The 19852-nt window shown below is 49.1% G+C and overlaps 1 protein-coding gene across 1 annotated transcript in view; it reads left to right on the top strand.

Annotated features, from left to right (window-relative positions):
- LOC135057209 (uncharacterized) overlaps positions 1-19852 on the top strand; it is a 284086-nt gene that overhangs the window by 105239 nt on the left and 158995 nt on the right. The window contains 3 exon segments of the mRNA XM_063963101.1: positions 11607-11703; positions 12448-13755; positions 13758-13894. Of these exon segments, the coding sequence (XP_063819171.1) occupies positions 11607-11703; positions 12448-13755; positions 13758-13894 (1542 nt within the window).

Raw genomic sequence — 19852 nt, forward strand, 5'->3', positions numbered from 1 at the left:
CCTTAGGAAGGAATTGGGAACGAGTCCTCAATTCCGCCTTTCCCATATAAAATACAGATAAGGGCTTTTGTCAATTCTGATACACGCCTGGCCGACGCCAAGGCCCACAGAATGACCACTTTCCACGTGAGGTATTATAGCTCCACGGATTTAAGTGGCTCAACCCAATGCGACTTCAGGAAATCCAACACCACGTTGAGATCCCACGGTGCCACTGGAGGCACAAACGGGGGCTGACTATGCAGCACTCCCTTAACAAAAGTCTGAACTTCAGGCAGTGAAGCCAGTTCCATTTTGGAAGAAAATCGATAGAGCCGAAATCTGGACCTTAATGGAACCCAATTGTAGGCCCATAGTCACCTCTGACTGTAGGAAGTGCAGAAAGCGACCTAGCTGAAATTTCTCCTTTGGGGCCTTCCTGGCCTCACAGTACGCAACATATTTCCGCCATATGCGGTGATAATGGTTAGCGTTCACTTCTTTCCTAGCTTTAAATAGCGTAGGGATAACTTCCTCCGGAATTCCCTTTTCCTTCAGGATCCAGCGTTCAACCGCCATGCCGTCCAACGCAGCCGCGGTACGTCTTGGAACAGACAGGCCCCCTGCTGCAGCAGGTCCTGTCTGAGCGGCAGAGGCCATGGGTCCTCTGAGATCATTTCTTGGAGTTCTGGTTACCAAGCTCTTCTTGGCCCACCCGGAACAATGAGTATAGTTCTTACTCCTCTCCTTCTTATTATTCTCATTACCCTGGGTAAGAGAGGCAGAGAAGGGAACACATACACTGACTGGTACACCCACGGTGTTACCAGAGCGTCCACAGCTATCGCCTGAGGGTCCTTGACCTGGCGCAATATCTTTGCAACTTTTAGTTGAGGCGGGACGCCATCATGTCCACCTGTGGTCTTTCCCAACGGTGTACAATCATTTGGAAGACTTCTGGATGAAGTCCCCACTCTCCCGGGTGGAGGTCGTGTCTTCTGAGAAAGTCTGCTTCTCAGTTGTCCACTCCGGGAATGAACACTGCTGACAGTGCTAACACATGATTTTCCGCCCATCGGAGAATCCTTGTGGCTTCTGCCATCGCCATCCTGCTTCTTGTGCCGCCCTGTCGTTTACATGAGCGACCGCCGTGATGTTGTCTGACTGGATCAGCACCGGCCGGTGTTGAAGCAGGGGTCTAGCCTGACTTAGGGCATTGTAAATGGCCCTTAGTTCCAGAATATTTATGTGTAGGGAAGTCTCCTGACTTTTCCATAGCCTTGGAAGTTTCTTCCCTGTGTGACTGCCCCCCAGCCTCGAAGGCTGGCATCCGTGGTCACCAGGACCCAGTCCTGTATGCTGAATCTGCGGCCCCCTAGAAGATGAGCACTCTGCAGCCACCACAACAGCGACACCCTGGCCCTTGGAGACAGGGTTATCCGCCGATGCATCTGAAGATGTGACCCGGACCACATGTCCAACAGATCCCACTGGAAAATCCTTGCATGGGACCTGGCGAATGGAATTTCTTCGTAAGAAGCTACCATCCTTCCCAGGGCTCGCGTGCATTGATGCACCGACACCTGTATACGTATTAGGAGGTCTCTGTCTAGAGACGACAACTCCTTGGACTTCTCCTCCGGGAGAAACCCTTTTTATCCTGTTCTGTGTCCAGAACCATACTCAGGAACAGTAGACGCGTCGTAGGAACCAGCTGCGACTTTGGAATATTCAGAATCCAGCCGTGCTGTTGTAGCACTTCCCGAGATAGTGCTACTCCGACGAACAACTGCTCCCTGGACCTCGCCTTTATAAGGAGATCGTCCAAGTACGGGATAATTATTTCGGCCTTTACCTTGGTAAATACCTCGGTGCCGGGGACAGACCAACGGCAACGTCTGGAATTGGTAATGACAATCCTGTACCACAATTTTGAGGTACTCCTGGTGAAGAGGGTAAATAGGGACATGCAGGTAAGCATCCTTGATGTCCAGTGATACCATGAAATTCTCCAGGCTTGCAATAATCGCCCTGAGCGATTACATTTCGAACTTGAACCTTCGTATATAAGTGTTCAAGGCTTTCAATTTTAAATTTTAGAATGGGTCTCACCGAACCGTCTGGTTTCGGTACCACAACATTTTGGAATAGTAACCCCGGCCTTGTTGAAGGAGGGGTACCTTGATTTCACCTGCTGGAAGTGCAGCTTGTGAATTGCCGCCAGTACTACCTTTCTCCGAGGGCAGCAGGCAAGGCTGAGGTGAGGTAACGGCGAGGGGGAGTCGCCTCGAACTCCAGCCTGTATACCTGTGATACTATTTGCAGAACCTAGGGATCCACCTGTGGGCAAACCCACTGGTCCCTGAAGTTCCCGAGACGCGCCCCTACCGCACCTGTCTCCACTTGTGGAGCCCCAACGTCAAGCGGTGGACTCAGAGGAAGCGGGGGAAGATTTTTGATCCTGGGACTGGCTGCTGGTGCAGCTTTTTCCTTCTTCCCTTGTCTCTGTGCAGAAAGGAAGCGCCTTTGAACCGCTTGCTTTTCTGAAGCCGAAAATACTGTACCTGAAAATACGGTGCTTTCTTAGGCTGTGAGGAAACCTGAGGTAAAAAAAATTTCTTCCCAGCTGTTGCTGTGGATACGAGGTCCCAGAGACCATCCCCAAACAATTCCTCACCCTTATAAGGCAGAATCTCCATGTGCCTTTTATAGGCAGCATCACCTGTCCACTGCCGGGTTTCTAATACCCTCCTGGCAGAATGGACATTGCATTAATTCTGGATGCCAGCCGGCAAATATCCCTCTGTGCATCCTTTATATATAAGACGACGTCTTTAATATGCTCTATGTTAGCAAACTATTATCCCTGTCTTAGAGTATTAATATTATCTGACAGGGTATCAGACCACGCTGCAGCAGCACTATTTATGCTGAGGCAATTGCAGGTCTCAGTATATAACCTGAGTGTGTATATACAGACTTCAGGATAGCCTCCTGCTTTTTATCAGCAGGCTCCTACAAGGTGGCCGTATCCTAAGACGACAGTGCCACCTTTTTTGACAAACGTGTGAGCGCCTTATCCACCCTAAGGGATATCTCCCAACGTGACCTATCCTCTGGCGGGAAAGGGTACGCCATCAGTAACTTTTTAGAAATTACCAGTTTCTTATTGGGGGAACCCACGCTACTTTACACACTTCATTCATTCATCTGATGGGGGAACAAAACACTGGCTGCTTTTTCTCCCCAAAAATAAAACCCCTTTTATGTGGTACTTGGGTTCATGTCAGAAATGCGTAACACATTTTTCATTGCCGAGATCATGTAACGGATGTTCCTAGTGGATTGTGTATATGTCTCAACCTCGTCGACACTGGAGTCAGACTCCGTGTCGACATCTGTGTCTGCCATCTGAGGTAACGGGCGCTTTTTTGAGCCCCTGATGGCCTTTGAGACGCCTGGGCAGGCGTGGGCTGAGAAGCCGGCTGTCCCACAGCTGTTTTACGTCATCCAGCCTTGTAAGGAGTTGACATTGTCGGTTAATACCTTCCACCTATCCATCCACTCTGGTGTCGGCCCCCAGGGGACGACATCCCATTTATCGGCCTCTGCTCCACCTCCACGTAACCTTCCTCATCCCACATGTCGACACAGCCGTACCGACACACAGCACACACACAGGGAATGCTCTGACTGAAGACAGGACCCCACAAAGTTCTTTGGGGAGACAGAGAGAGAGTATGCCAGCACACACCAGAGCGCTATATAATGCAGGGATTAACACTATAACTGAGTGATTTTTCCCCCAATAGCTGCTTGTATAAACAATATTGCGCCTAAATTTAGTGCCCCCCCTCTCTTTTTAACCCTTTGAGCCTGAAAACTACAGGGGAGAGCCTGGGGAGCTGTCTTCCAGCTGCACTGTAAAGAGAAAATGGCGCCAGTGTGCTGAGGGAGATAGCTCCGCCCCTTTTTCGCGGACTTTTCTCCCGCTTTTTTATGGATTCTGGCAGTGGTATTTATCACATATATAGCCTCTGGGGCTATATATTGTGATATATTTGCCAGCCAAGGTGTTTTTATTGCTGCTCAGGGCGCCCCCCCCCCCAGCGCCCTGCACCCTCAGTGACCGGAGTGTGAAGTGTGTATGAGGAGCAATGGCGCACAGCTGCAGTGCTGTGCGCTACCTTGGTGAAGACTGATGTCTTCTGCCGCCGATTTTCCGTATTCTTCTTGATTCTGGCTCTGTAAGGGGGCCGGCGGCGCGGCTCTGGGACCGAACATCAATGGCCGGTTCCATGCGGTCGATCCCTCTGGAGCTAATGGTGTCCAGTAGCCTAAGAAGCCCAAGCTACCACCAGTTAGGTAGGTTCGCTTCTTCTCCCCTTAGCTTAGTCCCTCGCTGCAGTGAGTCTGTTGCCAGCAGATCTCACTGTAAAATAAAAAACCTAAAATATACTTTCTCTCTAGGAGCTCAGGAGAGCCCCTAGTGTGCATCCAGCTCAGCCGGGCACAGGATTCTAACTAAGGTCTGGAGGAGGGTCATAGTGGGAGGACCCAGTGCACACCAGGTAGTCCTAAATCTTTCTTAGCTGTGCCCAGTCTCCTGCGGAGCCGCTATTCCCTTACGGAGTCCCCAGCATCCACTAGGACGTCAGAGAAACTGGATGTATATCACAGGGTAATTGTACTATAAACCCCTGACTAAATGCACTCTTTCTTAACTAACACTGACTAAAAAGGCAGGTAGAATACTTAAGTGTCATGTAAAGGCACAGCGCTGACAACCAGGCGGCTTTACATAGGAGGATTTGCCCAAGCAGTCCCAGGAACAGTGAGCTGAAGAGTAATGGCGCCGCAGACACTGACAGGGAGTGAGGAAAGACAGAGATGCAGCTCCAGGGCGGGAACACTTGCTGGAAATGGTGCCCTGGGGCTGGGGGAGGGGCTCCAGGTCTAAGCCTTATCCCCCTTGCTGGCAGAACCACCGGGTACTGTGGGCGATATTAAAATCGGTTTTAAGAGAAAACCTGACCTGCGCCCATGCCCTGGTGATCTAGTGGGATCGCCTGTATCCACAGTGTCCACCGCCAGCGCGCGCGCCCCGCCTCCCACTGACTGCGCCGGATCGCGATAAAGACCGGGTCCCGCACTTACCACCTCCCGAAGCGCGGCCACGCGATCCTGGAGAGCCCCAGCCGTGTGTGCCTAACGTGAAGTAAACCGGAGCCTCCGCTGTAGGTACCCGGCAACCAGGGCTCGGGAGTGTACAGCGCCGCTGGGGAGAGCTGGAGCTGCAGCAGTGAATGTCACAAGACATTTACCACCGCTGCTGCCCTTAAAGTCTTCACTTTTTACCTCATAAAAAGCTCTTCTTAGGGCTGCTTGAAGCAGCCCCTCTGTTAAGTGCCTGCTTACTGCACGGCGCTGTGCATTCTGGGAACAGTCAAAGCTTTGAGCCTGTTGGTGCCTCGGATCAAGCTCCCACTCTACACCCATTGTCCAGACTTGTGGAGCCCAGTGTACCCCGCAGCAGAAATCCTGTTTTTCTCTATCGTCCTAGTGGATGCTGGGGTTCCTGAAAGGACCATGGGGAATAGCGGCTCCGCAGGAGACAGGGCACAAAAAGTAAAGCTTTAGGATCAGGTGGTGTGCACTGGCTCCTCCCCCTATGACCCTCCTCCAAGCCTCAGTTAGATTTTTGTGCCCGGCCGAGAAGGGTGCAATCTAGGTGGCTCTCCTAAAGAGCTGCTTAGAAAAGTTTAGCTTAGGTTTTTTATTTTACAGTGAGTCCTGCTGGCAACAGGATCACTGCAACGAGGGACTTAGGGGAGAAGAAGTGAACTCACCTGCGTGCAGGATGGATTGGCTTCTTTGGCTACTGGACATTAGCTCCAGAGGGACGATCACAGGTACAGCCTGGATGGTCACCGGAGCCTCGCCGCCGGCCCCCTTGCAGATGCTGAAACAAGAAGAAGGTCCAGAATCGGCGGCATGAAGACTCCTCAGTCTTCTTAAGGTAGCGCACAGCACTGCAGCTGTGCGCCATTTCCTCTCAGCACACTTCACACGGCAGTCACTGAGGGTGCAGGGCGCTGGAAGGGGGGCGCCCTGGGAGGCAATGAAAACCTATTTTTGGCTAAAAATACCTCACATATAGCCTCCGGGGGCTATATGGAGATATTTAACCCCTGCCAGAATCCGTTAAGAGCGGGAGACGAGGCCGCCGAAAAAGGGGCGGGGCCTATCTCCTCAGCACACAGCGCCATTTTCCCTCACAGAAAGGCTGGAGGGAAGGCTCCCAGGCTCTCTCCTGCACTGCACTACAGAAACAGGGTTAAAACAGAGAGGGGGGGCACTAATTTGGCGTTAGAAATATATAAAAAAGATGCTATAAGGGAAAACACATAAGGTTGTCCCTATATAATTATAGCGTTTTTGGTGTGTGCTGGCAAACTCTCCCTCTGTCTCTCCAAAGGGCTAGTAGGTCCTGTCCTCTATCAGAGCATTCCCTGTGTGTGTGCTGTGTGTCGGTACGTGTGTGTCGACATGTATGAGGACGATGTTGGTGAGGAGGCGGAGCAATTGCCTGTAATGGTGATGTCACTCTCTAGGGAGTCGACACCGGAATGGATGGCTTATTTAGGGAATTACGTGATAATGTCAACACGCGGCAAAGTCGGTTGACGACATGAGACGGCCGACAAACAATTAGTACCGGTCCAGACGTCTCAAAAACACCGTCAGGGGTTTTAAAACGCCCGTTTACTTTAGTCGGTCGACACAGACACAGACAGGGACACTGAATCCAGTGTCGACGGTGAATAAACAAACGTATTCCTTATTAGGGCCACACGTTAAGGGCAATGAAGGAGGTGTTACATATTTCTGATACTACAAGTACCACAAAAGAGGGTATTATGTGGGATGTGAAAAAACTACCGTAGTTTTTCCTGAATCAGATAAATTAAATGAAGTGTGTGATGATGCGTGGGTTCCCCCCGATAGAAAATATGGGCGGTATACCCTTTCCCGCCAGAAGTTAGGGCGCGTTGGGAAACACCCCTTAGGGTGGATAAGGCGCTCACACGCTTATCAGAACAAGTGGCGGTACCGTCTATAGATAGGGCCGTCCTCAAGGAGCCAGCTGACAGGAGGCTGGAAAATATCATAAAAAGTATATACACACATACTGGTGTTATACTGCGACCAGCGATCGCCTCAGCCTGGATGTGCAGAGCTGGGGTGGCTTGGTCGGATTCCCTGACTAAAAATATTGATACCCTTGACAGGGACAGTATTTTATTGACTATAGAGCATTTAAAGGATGCATTTCTATATATGCGAGATGCACAGAGGGATATTTGCACTCTGGCATCAAGAGTAAGTGCGATGTCCATATCTGCCAGAAGATGTTATGGACACGACAGTGGTCAGGTGATGCAGATTCCAAACGGCACAAAGGTGTATTGCCGTATAAAGGAAGAGGAGTTATTTGGGGTCGGTCCATCGGACCTGGTGGCCACGGCAACTGCTGGAAAATCCACCGTTTTTTACCCTAAGTCACATCTCTGCAGAAAAAGACACCGTCTTTTCAGCTTCAGTCCTTTCGTCCCTATAAGAGTCATATCTGCCCAGGGATAGAGGAAAGGGAAGAAGACTGCAACAGGCAGCCCATTCCCAGGAACAGAAGCGTTCCACCGCTTCTGACAAGCTCTCAGCATGACGCTGAGACCGTACAGGACCCCTGGATCCTACAAGTAGTATCCCAGGGGTACAGATTGGAATGTCGAGACGTTTCCCCTGCGCAGGCTCCTGAAGTCTGCTTTACCAAGGTCTCCCTCCGACAAGGAGGCAGTATGGGAAACAATTCACGAGCTGTATTCCCAGCAGGTGATAATTAAATTACCCCTCCTACAACAAGAAAAGGGGTATTATTCCACACTATATTGTGGTACTGAAGCCAGAAGGCTAGGTGAGACCTATTCTAAATCTAAAAAAATTTGAACACTTACAAAGGTTCAAATCAAGATGGAGTCATTCAGAGCAGTGATAACGAACCGGGAAGAAGGGGACTATATGGTGTCCCGAGACATCAGGGATGCTTACCTCCATGTCCCAAATTTGCCCTTATCACTAAGGGTACCTCAGGTTCGTGGTACAGAACTGTCACTATCAGTTTCAGACGCTGCCGTTTGGATTGTCCACGGCACCCCGGGTCTTTACCAAGGTAATGGCCGAAATGATGGTTCTTCTTCGAAGAAAAGGCGTCTTAATTATCCCTTACTTGGACGATCTCCTGATAAGGGCAAAGTCCAGGGAACAGTTGGAGGTCGGAGTAGCACTATCTCGGATACTGTTACAACAGCAGGGGTGGATTCTAAATATTCCAAAATCGCAGCTGATCCCGACAACAAGTCTCCTGTGCTTAGGGATGATTCTGGACACAGTCCAGAAAAAGGTGTTTCTCCCGGAAGAGAAAGCCAGGGAGTTATCCGAGCTAGTCAGGAACCTCCTAAAATCAGTGCATCATTGCACAAGGGCCATGGTAAAAAAAAAAAAAAAAATGGTGACTTCCTTCGAAGCAATTCCAGTCGGCAGATTTCATGCAAGAACTTTTCAGTGGGATCTGCTGGACAAATGGTCCGGATCGCATCTTCAGATGCATCAGCGGATAACCCTATATCCAAGGACAAGGGTGTCTCTCCTGTGGTGGTTACAGAGTGCTCATCTTCTAGAGGGCCGCAGATTCGGCATTCAGTTTTGGATGTTGGTGACCACGGAGGCCAGCCCGAGAGGCTGGGGAGCAGTCACACAAGGAAAAAATTTCCAGGGAGTGTGATCAAGTCTGGAGACTTTTCTCCACATAAATATAGCTAAGGGTAAATTTATAATGCTCTAAGCTTAGCAAGACCTCTGCTTCAAGGTCAGCCGGTATTGATCCAGTGGGATAAAACATCACGGCAGTCGCCCACGTAAATAGACAGGGCGGCACAAGAAGCAGGAGGGCAGTGGCAAAAACTGCAAGGACTTTTCGCTGGGCGGAAAATCATGTGATAGCACTGTCAGCAGTGTTTCATTCCGGGAATGGAAACTGGGAAGCAGACTTCCTCAGTAGGCACGACCTCCACCCGGCAGAGTGGGAACTTCATGGGGAAGTTTTCCACATGATTGCAAACCGTTGGGAATTACCAAAGGTGGACATGATGGCGTCCCGTCTGAACAAAAAACGGGACAGGTATTGCGCCAGGTTAAGAGACCCTCAGGCAATAGCTGTGGACGTTCTGGTAACACCGTGGGTGTACCAGTCGGTGTATGTGTTCCATCCTCTGCTTTTCATACCTAAGGTACTGAGAATTATAAGACGTAGTGGAGTAAGAACTATACTCATGGCTCCGGATTGGCCAAGAAGGCCTTGGTACCCGGAACTTCAAGAGATGCTCACAGAGGACTTATGGCCTCTGCCGCTAAGAAGGGACTTGTTTCAGCAAGTACCATGTCTGTTCCAAGACTTACCGCAGCTGCGTTTGACGGCATGGCGGTGGAACGCCGGATCCTAAGGGAAAAGGCATTCAGGAAGAGGTCATTCCTACCCTGGTCAAAGCCAGAAAGGAGGTGACCGCACAACATTATCACCACATGTGGCGAAAATATGTTGCGTGGTGTGAGGCCAGGAAGGCCCCACGAAGAAATTTCAACTCGGTCGATTCCTGCATTTCCTGCAAACAGGAGTGTCTATGGGCCTCAAATTGGGGTCCATTAAGGTTCAAATTTCGGCCCTGTCGATTTTTCTTCCAGAAAGAATTGGCTTCAGTTCCTGAAGTCCAGAAGTTTGTCAAGGGAGTATTGCATATACAACCCCCTTTTGTGCCTCCAGTGGCACTGTGGGATCTCAACGTAGTTCTGGGATTCCTCAAAACACATTGGTTTAAAACCAGTCAAATCTGTGGATTTGAAGCATCTCACATGAAAAGTGAACATGCTCTTGGACCTGGCCTGGACCAGGCGAGTGTCAAATTGGTGGTTTTTTTCTCAAAAAAGCCCATATCTGTTTGTCCATTCGGACAGGGCAGAGCTGCGGACTCGTCCCCAGTTCTCTCCCTAAGGTGGTGTCAGTGTTTCACCTGAACCAGCTTATTGTGGTGTCTTGCGCCTACTAGGGACTTGGAGGACTCCAAGTTGCTAGATGTGGTCAGGGCCCTGAAAATATAGGTTCCAGGACGGCTGGAGTCAGGAAAACTGACTTGCTGTTATCCTGTATGCACCCAACAAACTGGGTGCTCTTGCTTCTAAGCAGACTTTTGCTAGTTGGATGTGTAATACAATTCAGCTTGCACATTCTGTGGCAGGCCTGCCACAGCCAAAATATGTAAATGCCCATTCCACAAGGAAGGTGGGCTCATCTTGGGCGGCTGCCCGAGGGGTCTCGGCTTTACAACTTTGCCGAGCGGCTATTTAGTCAGGGGCAAACACGTTTGTAAAATCCTACAAATTTGATAACCTGGCTAAGGAGGACCTGGAGTTCTCTCATTCGGTGCTGCAGAGTCATCCGCACTCTCCCGCCCGTTTGGGAGCTTTGGTATAATCCCCATGGTCCTTTCAGGAACCCCAGCATCCACTAGGACGATAGAGAAAATAAGAATTTACTTACCGATAATTCTATTTCTCGGAGTCCGTAGTGGATGCTGGGCGCCCATCCCAAGTGCGGATTATCTGCAATACTTGTACATAGTTACAAAAATCGGGTTATTATTGTTGTGAGCCATCTTTCAGAGGCTCCGCTGTTATCATACTGTTAACTGGGTTCAGATCACAGGTTGTACAGTGTGATTGGTGTGGCTGGTATGAGTCTTACCCGGGATTCATAAATCCTTCCTTATTGTGTACGCTCGTCCGGGCACAGTATCCTAACTGAGGCTTGGAGGAGGGTCATAGGGGGAGGAGCCAGTGCACACCACCTGATCCTAAAGCTTTACTTTTTGTGCCCTGTCTCCTGCGGAGCCGCTATTCCCCATGGTCCTTTCAGGAACCCCAGCATCCACTACGGACTCCGAGAAATAGAATTATCGGTAAGTAAATTCTTATTTTTAGGCTTATATCATCCAGTGTGTATGGGGGTATTATTGGTGACCGATAAACGATGCGCGCAACTGCAGCGTTCACCAATATTGAGCTGACATGCAGGTCAAACCATCAATGTCGGGCTGAGCTGCATGTTTGGGAATGCCTGCGGTGACGTCACTGAACGTTATTGTTGAACGATAACGCTCAGTGTGTATGCACTATATCGTTGAACGCTAAATCGTTCAACGGTATAGTCATCCATCGGGATAAATTTACTTAGGTGGGAGATTTTTAGAACTGGTGATGTTGCCCATAGCAACCAATCAGATTATATCTATTATCTGCTAGAAGCAGCTAGATAAATAGTAAGTAGAATCTGATTGGTTGCCATGAGCAACATCACCAGTTAAAAAAAATCTCCCACCTTTGTAAATTTACCCCATCAATGGCATTCCAGAATCGGCTAGTGTGTACCCGCCTTTAGTCTCTACATCATAATACTTGCTGATTAATTCAATTGTGTGTGTGTGTGATCTTGGTTTCTGTGTTTTTCCTTGTATTAGAAGAAAGACACTGTAAATGCAGGAATTGGATCACAGCCTGAAGATGAGGAGATGATGAACATTAAAGAGGAGGAGATTGCTGCAGATATCAGTGAAGGTGAGTGACAATCATGAAGTACGGAATAGAGTCCAAATTCTCCCTGTTCAGTCACTACAATAATCTCTTACACTACCGTCATGTCATTAGGCCAGGCCAAAACATTTTCAGGACAAGAATAGTCAGGTTTGGCAGCCATTTTGTCTTGTTTACAAATAAATCTATTACCAGGTTATTGCCCTCTGTAACATCCACCTAATATGGAACATTTATGAAGTACTGTATTATACTGGGGGAAGGGTTTCATCACAGAGGGATGTCCTCATTGTCTGCTGTGCAGTGTGTGAATGCTGTTATACTGCTGCAAGTGTGTGAGGAGGAACTTGCATGGTCACCAGCTAACAGGAGATGTACAGCAGCCACTGAGTCATGAAACAAAGGGTAGATGTCACTAATTACTGACCACCTTCCAGGTATTACTAGGAAGCCGGTGATATGCAGAGTGTGGAGATCTGTAATCCTATTTCTCAGTCTCTGTTAACCTTCAGGATGCTGTTGCTATTTTACATGACTTTGACATAGTATGTCAGTGTGCAATGTACAGCTACGTTCTCTGACGTGGAGCTGTAATTTATTTTTGTTACTTAAATAAATTATGAAAGTACTTTTGTCTTTCATTCCAAAAAACAAAATGATTAAAATCACACTCTTATTTCATTATTCTTGTATATTTGTCTAGATACATTTAAAGAAAGAAAAAGTCCAATTAGAAAGTTTGGATAGTAACTTTTTTTTTGCTTTCAGCTGCTGGATACAGTGGGAACACCACAGGGATGTATCGTGTTCAATCTCCAAAGTGTGAAATGAAGGGTGCTGATACACACTATTCCTCTGGAAAATACCCAGATGTCCCAAACACACTTCCAAGTTCTGAGGCGTCAACTAATGGATCAGTAATCTCAACTTTCTCTAACCACCCGGAGAGCGGTGCACCTGGGACAGTCAGTCCTGAAACTGAAAACTTTATTTGCAGTGGAGACAGATTTCCCACAAAACTGCAGCTTACATCACACCAGAAGATTCACACAGGAAGGAAGCCTTTTCTTTGCGATGAATGTGGGAAAGGCTTTACCCGTAAATCAGTTCTTGTGAACCATACGAGGCTTCACACAGGAGAAAAACCATACGCTTGCTCTGCATGTGGGCAAACGTTTATCAGCAATGGGCAATGCATTAGACATGAGAGACTTCACACAGGGGAAAAGCCTTATGTGTGCAACGTATGCGGAAAAGGATTCACTCGTAACTTCAGTCTTCTAGAACACAAGAGAATTCACACAGGAGAGAAACCATATCCCTGTACAGAATGTGGAAAGAGCTTTACATCCAACTCTCATCTCATGAAACATATAAAATATCACAGAGGGGAGGCGCCTTATGTGTGTTTAGATTGTGGGAAACGGTTCATTAGCAATGGGTTGCTTGTTATACATCAGAGAACCCACACAGGAGAGAGGCCGTTTGTCTGTCCGGACTGTGGAAAGGCTTTTGCCCGTAATTTCAGCCTCCAAGAGCACATGCGGATTCACTCGGGGGAAAAACCATTTAAATGCAAAGAATGTGGGAAACGGTTCACAAGTAATTCCCATCTGAGCAAGCATCAGAAAAACCACAGAGGTGAGAAACCACACGCATGTCCCGACTGTGGGAAGAGGTTCATCTGTAATGCCCTTCTCATAATACACTACAGGAGTCACACTGGCGAGAAACCGTTTGTTTGTAATGAGTGTGGAAAATGCTTTTCCAAAAAAGGTACCCTTGTCAGACATCAGAGAATTCACACCGGGGAAAAGCTCTTTGTCTGTGTCGATTGTGGGAAAGGGTTTGCCCATGCCTCAATTCTGCTAGCTCATCGGCGGATTCACACCGGAGAAAAGTCTTTTGCGTGTCCTGATTGTGGGAAGCGATTCAACAAAAAATCCCAGCTGGTTGTGCATCAGAAAAATCACACGGGGGAGGAGCCTTATGCCTGTTCCCTATGTGAGAAAAGCTTCACAACTAAAAGAAGTCTTGTTACGCATCAGAGAATCCACAAAGGAGGGAAGATGTTAAAGGCTTCACCAGTAACTCAAAGCTCATTATCCACCAGCGAACTCACACGGGAGAGAAACCATTTATGTGCTCGGAGTGCGGGAAGGGATTTATCAGTAACTCCGACCTGATTATTCATAAGAAACTTCATGAGGAAAAATAATGATGTACTTTTGTATACTAGAGATGCAAGCACATTTACCAAAGGTGGAAATGTCATTTTAATAATCAGATAGTTACTTCAGGTTGGTGCTATTTAAACTGGGAGTTTACTGGTTTGCTTGCCAGAATAGAATTGACATAAGTAGGCTTATAGAGATGGGGAATAGTAAGAGGAGGTGGGGGATATACGCAGCAGTTGGCCACATCTTGCCACATCACATTTGCACAGTCTTCTGTGAGCAAGCAGTGCTAGTGCAAAGTACAGCAGTGCATTTTATTTTATAAAATATAAAGATATTTCTGCAATGGGGTACACTGGATTCCACAGGAATACATAAGGGTGTAGAGTTGGATCTTGATCCGAGGCACCAACAGGCTAAAGCTTTGACTTTTCACAGGATGCACTGCACCACCTCCTCTATAACCCTGCCTCCAGGCACTGGAGCTCAATTTGTAAGTTAGCGCCTGCAGTGCAGGTCACTAACAGGTGGGGATGCGCTAGTCAGCCCTGAAAAGAGCTTTTTAAGAAGACTTCAAGGGCCGCAGCACTTTATATGTCATTCTGACATTCTGTGCTGTGGCTCCATCACCTCCCCAGCAGCGCTGCATACTCCTGCGGCCGGGTTCCCGGGTACTTGCAGCGGAGGCAAATCGGTCATCAGACACACCACCGCTGACACTCTCCAGGATCGCGTGGCTACACGTCAGGGAGGAGGTAAGAAGATCCCCCAGGTGGGACCCGCCGATGGACCGCGCCACTGGCGTGGATACTGTACTGCACAAGGACCCCACTATATCCACCAGGGCAGAGCGCACAGGTCGGATTTACTAAAATACGTTTTACATAGGCTCCACAGTACCCGGTGGTGAGGACCAGCATAGGGGATAAGGCGCTGACCTGTAGCCCCTCCCCCCTGCTCCGGGCGCCATCTACTGCTGGTTTTCCCGCCCTGGAGCTGCATTTCACTCTCACTCACTCCCTGACAGAGATTTTGGTGCCATCTTTACACTACTAGCTGTGCTGATCTCTGGGACTGCAGGGCAGTGTCTCCTCTGTAAAGCCGCCTGTCTCATCAGCGCTGTGCATTTACAGTCACTTAAGTATTCTACATGTCATTTCTCTTACGTCCTGGAGGATGCTGGGGTCCACATTAGTACCATGGGGCATAGACTGGTCCACTAGGAGCCACTGGCACTATAAGAGTTTAATAGTGTGGGCTAACTCCTCCCTCTATGCCCCTCCTACCAGACTCAGTTTAAAAAATGTGTCCAGTGGAGCCGGTCACAGCTAGGGGAGCTCCATAGGAGTTTTTCTAGTTTTATTATTTTTCTTAGATTTATGCACAGGGAGGCTGCCTGCTTCGTGGGACTTAGGGGGGGGAGTAGTGTCCAACCCTGAGATGTTAATGGCCGCTATCTCCGCTGACAGGACACTGAGCTCCTGAGGGTGATGATCGTTAGCCGCCCGAGGCAAGCGCTCACTCCCGCAGCATGCCGCCACCCCCTAACAGAGCCAGAAGATTCCGGTGGCGAGTGAGTCACCGGCAAGCGGGAATGGCAGCAACAGCGTAGGAGCGCAGTACTAACTGCGCTCTGGAGAGCTCAGCGGCACTATGAGGGGCGCCCTGAGCCAGCGCAAACACCCTACACTGGTCACTCATGGCTGTCAAGGACCCCGGTAACGCCGCTAGCCATACCTCAGGCCAGTATAAAGAATTAAAAGTGCGGGAAGATGCGCCATGTTCAAGGGGCGGAGCTTCTCCTCAGAGCGGACCAGCGGCTTCCAGCGCCATTTTCTCCCTGCAGATACAGCTACAGAGACGCTGACTGGGAGTGCTGTCCCTCCACACGACTCCAGCTATCCTGTGTGGTACTAGGGGATTGTAGAAGGGGGGGGGGGGGGGGGAGGCTGTAAATTACTGTGTAGTCTATTAAGGGTACACAGTCAGCACCAGGTATTTTGTTTACAACTGCCTACTTAAGCGCTGTGCGTGTGCTAGCTCCAAGCTCTGTGTTTCTAAGGGGTACTTGGGGGGAAAACTGTGTCTGACTTTCCCTGTGTGTGTGTGTGTGGGTGTATGTTCTCTCACATAGCCATGTCCCGGGACTCTGTGGGGTATATTTACTAAAATTCGTATTTGTGCCGATTTGAAGGGAGATTAAACACGAATGACATTGAATGTGTGAATTTGCAACTTTTTGAATTTTTTACGCCAGATTTACTATGCTGTCGTATTCTGCATTTTCGTTTTTTCCGATGTCGATGTCATTCGTAATTTCGGCCAGTGTTTTACGGGAGTGAATAGTAAAACACTGCCGACATTAACACAATGAATCTCGGCCGGATCTGTGAGATCCGTGCAGGGCTTCATTGTGCACCTTTCAAAAAAAAAAAAAAGTGTTAAAAATCCTGAAAAAAAATGCGTGGGGTCCCCCCTCCTAAGCAAAACCAGCCTCGGGCTCTTGAGCCGGTCCTGGTTGTAAAAATATGGGGGGGGGAATGACAGGGGATCCCCCATATTTGAACAACCAGCACCGGGCTCTGCGCCTGGTCCAAAAAATACGGGGGACAAAAAGCGTAGGGGTCCCCCGTATTTTTTGAACCAGCACCGGGCTCCACTAGTCAGAGAGATAATGCCACAGCCGGGGGACACTTTTATATAGGTCCCTGCGGCCCTGGCATTAAATCACTAACTAATCACCCCTGGCCGGGGTACCCTGGAGGAGTGGGGACCCCTTAAATCAAGGGGTTCCCCCCTCCAACCACCCAAGGACCAGGGGTGAAGCCCGAGGCTGTCCCCCCCCCCATCCAAGGGTGGCGGATGGGGGGCTGATAGCCAAGTGAAAAAAGAAGAATATTGTTTTTTGTAGCAGTACTACGAGTCCCAGCAAGCCTCCCCTGCAAGCTGGTACTTGGAGAACCACAAGTACCAGCATGCGGGGGGGGGAAACGGGCCCGCTGGTACCTGTAGTACTACTACAAAAAAAATACCCAACAAAAAACAGGACACACACACCTTGACAGTAAAACTTTATTACATACATGCACACCTACATACATACTTACCTATGTTCACACGAGGCTCGGTCCACTTCTCCATGTAGAATCCACGGGGAACCTGTGAAAAAAATTATACTCACATAATCCAGTGTAGCTTGTGTCCTCTTTATAATCCACGTACTTGGCAAAAAAACAAACCGGAAACCCCACCTACGCACTAAAAGGGGTCCCATATTTAGCATAGGCGCTCCATTATATCCAATGGTGGGAACTTTGCGGTCAGCGGTTGAGGTTACTCGCGGTCAACTGCTGACCGCAAAGTTCCCATCATTGCATACAATGGAGCGCCTATGCGCTACATTGTATCTTTACTGCACAGCCTCACTGACACTACAGGAGGTCACAGCCAATCAGGAGGGTGCCACGACGTGGCGCTCCCTGATTGGCTGAAGGGACCCTCTTTGACAGGAGTCAGGGGGGGGGGGGGGTCCCTGCAGTTGGGGAAAGGGGTCCCATGTGTAAACATGGGACCCCTTTCAGTGCGTGGATCGGGTATGCGGTTTGTTTTTTTGCCAAGTACGTGGATTATAAAAAAAGAACAGGAGACACTGGATTTAGGGGAGTATAATTTTATTTTCAGGTACCCTGAAATCGACGTCGACACGTGGCCCGAGTCGGCAGCTGTACATAGGTAAGTATGTGTGTGTTGGAATGTATGTAATAAAGCCGTACTTTCAAGGTGTGTGTGTCCTGTTTTTATTTGGATATTTAACTATAGGTACCTGCGGACCCATTTAACCCCCGCATGCTGGTACTTGTGGTTCTCCAAGTACCAACTTGCGGGGGAGGCTTGCAGGGACTTGTAGTTCTTGTGCAAAAAACAATATTCTTTACTTTTACACTTGGCTATCAGCCCCCCCATCCGCAGCCCATGGATGGGGGGGACAGCCTCGGGCTTCACCCCTGGCCCTTGGGTGGCTGGAGGGGGGGGACCCCTTGCTTTAAGGGGTTCCCACTCCTCCAGGGTACCCCGGCCAGGGGTGACTAGTTAGTGATTTAATGCCAGGGCCGCAGGGACCTATATAAAAGTGTCCCCCGGCTGTGGCATTATCTCTCTGACTAGTGGAGCCCGGTGCTGGTGTAAAAAATACGGGGGACCCCTACGCTTTTTGTCCCCCGTATTTTTTGCACCAGGACCAGGCGCAGAGCCCGGTGCTGGTTGATTAAATATGGGGGAACCCCAGTCATTTTTTTCCTCATATTTTTTCAACCAGGACAGGCTCAAAGAGCCCGAGGCTGGTTTTGCTTAGGAGGAGGGACCCACGCATTTTTTTTCCAACTTTTACACTATTTCCCACCCCTTCCCACTGATAACCATGCACGGATCTCATGGATCCGTGCATGCCTATCAGAACACGGTAAAAAAAAGCAGGTCTGTTTTGAAACTGCTTTTTTTTACGATTTGTATTTTTTCACGGCAGTGTTTGGCTATTGCCGGCAGTGTTTGTCAAATACACTTTTTAGTAAATTACCGAGTTGTATCAAAAAACTGGCGTATTTGACCGATGGTGTATTCATTCGTATTTTTTTTCTTTGAGTTAAAAAAAAATACGAATGCCCTCATCACTGCCGAGATTTGAGTTTAGTAAATTCCCGAGATGACACTTTGAAGAAAAAACACCATCTCGGTCAAAATCGGGAGCTTAGTAAATATACCCCAGGGAGTGAACATGATTCCATATCTGGACGATCTGCTGAGAAAGGCATCGTCCAGGGAGAGGTTGTTGCAGTCTATTGCTCGCACGACTCGTCTGCTCAGGGAACATGGTTGGATCCTGAACCTTCCAAAGTCACATTTGGAACCGACGAGAAGATTGTCTTTCCTGGGGATGATCCTCAACACGGAAGTGCAGAGGGTGTTTCTACCGGTGGAGAAAGCGTTGGTGATACAATCGATGTCTTGAAGCCTGCCCGGGTATCGGTTCATCAGTGCATTCGCCTTCTGGGAAAGATGGTTGCCTCCTACGAGGCTCTACAGTATGGCAGAGTTCATGCTCGATCCTTCCAACTGGATCTCATACACAAGTGGTCGGGTTCTCATCCACATATGCACCAGAGGATACGTCTGTCGCAGAAAGCAAGGATTTCACTCCTCTGGTGGCTGCAAATGCCTCATCTTCTGGAGGGCCGCAGGTTCGGGATTCAGGACTTGGTCCTTCTAACCACGGATGCAAGTCTCAGGGGATGGGGCGCAGTTACTCAAGGGGAAACATTCCAAGGAAGGTGGTCAAGTCTGGAATCCAGTCTTCCAATAAACATTCTGGAGCTAAGAGCCGTGTACCACGGTCTTCTCCAAGTGGCACCTCTTCTGCGAGATCAGGCCACTCAAGTGCAGTCGGACAATGTAACGACGGTGGCCTGAGAGCAGAGCTGCAATGTTGGAGGTAACAAGATTCATCTGGGCAGAAAAGCAATTTTCATTCCGGGAGTGGACAACTGGGAAGCAGACTTCCTCAGCAGACACGATCTCCATCCGGGAGAGTGGGGCCTCCATCCGGAGGTGTTCACGGAGGTGACAAATCTTTGGGGTGAGCCTCAAATAGACATGATGGCCTCCCATCTCAACAAGAAGCTTCGGAGGTATTGTTCCAGGTCAAGAGACCCACAAGCAGTGGCTGTGGACGCCCTGGTGACTTCGTGGGTGTTCCAGACGGTGTACGTGTTTCAATTCCACTCATTCCAAGAATCCTAAAGCTCATAAGGAGAACAAGAGTTCAGACGATCCTCATTGCTCCGGATTGGCCAAGAAGGGCTTGGAACGCGGACCATCTGGGTCTACTGCTGGAAGAGCCGAGGCCTCTTCCTCTTCGGGAGGACCTGCTGCAGCAGGAGCCGTTCGCCTATCAAGACTTGCCGCGGCTACGTTTTACGGCATGGAGGTTGAACGCTAGATAC

This window comes from Pseudophryne corroboree, chromosome 3 (genome assembly GCF_028390025.1).
Source record: "Pseudophryne corroboree isolate aPseCor3 chromosome 3, aPseCor3.hap2, whole genome shotgun sequence".
Taxonomy (NCBI): Eukaryota; Metazoa; Chordata; class Amphibia; order Anura; family Myobatrachidae; genus Pseudophryne; species Pseudophryne corroboree.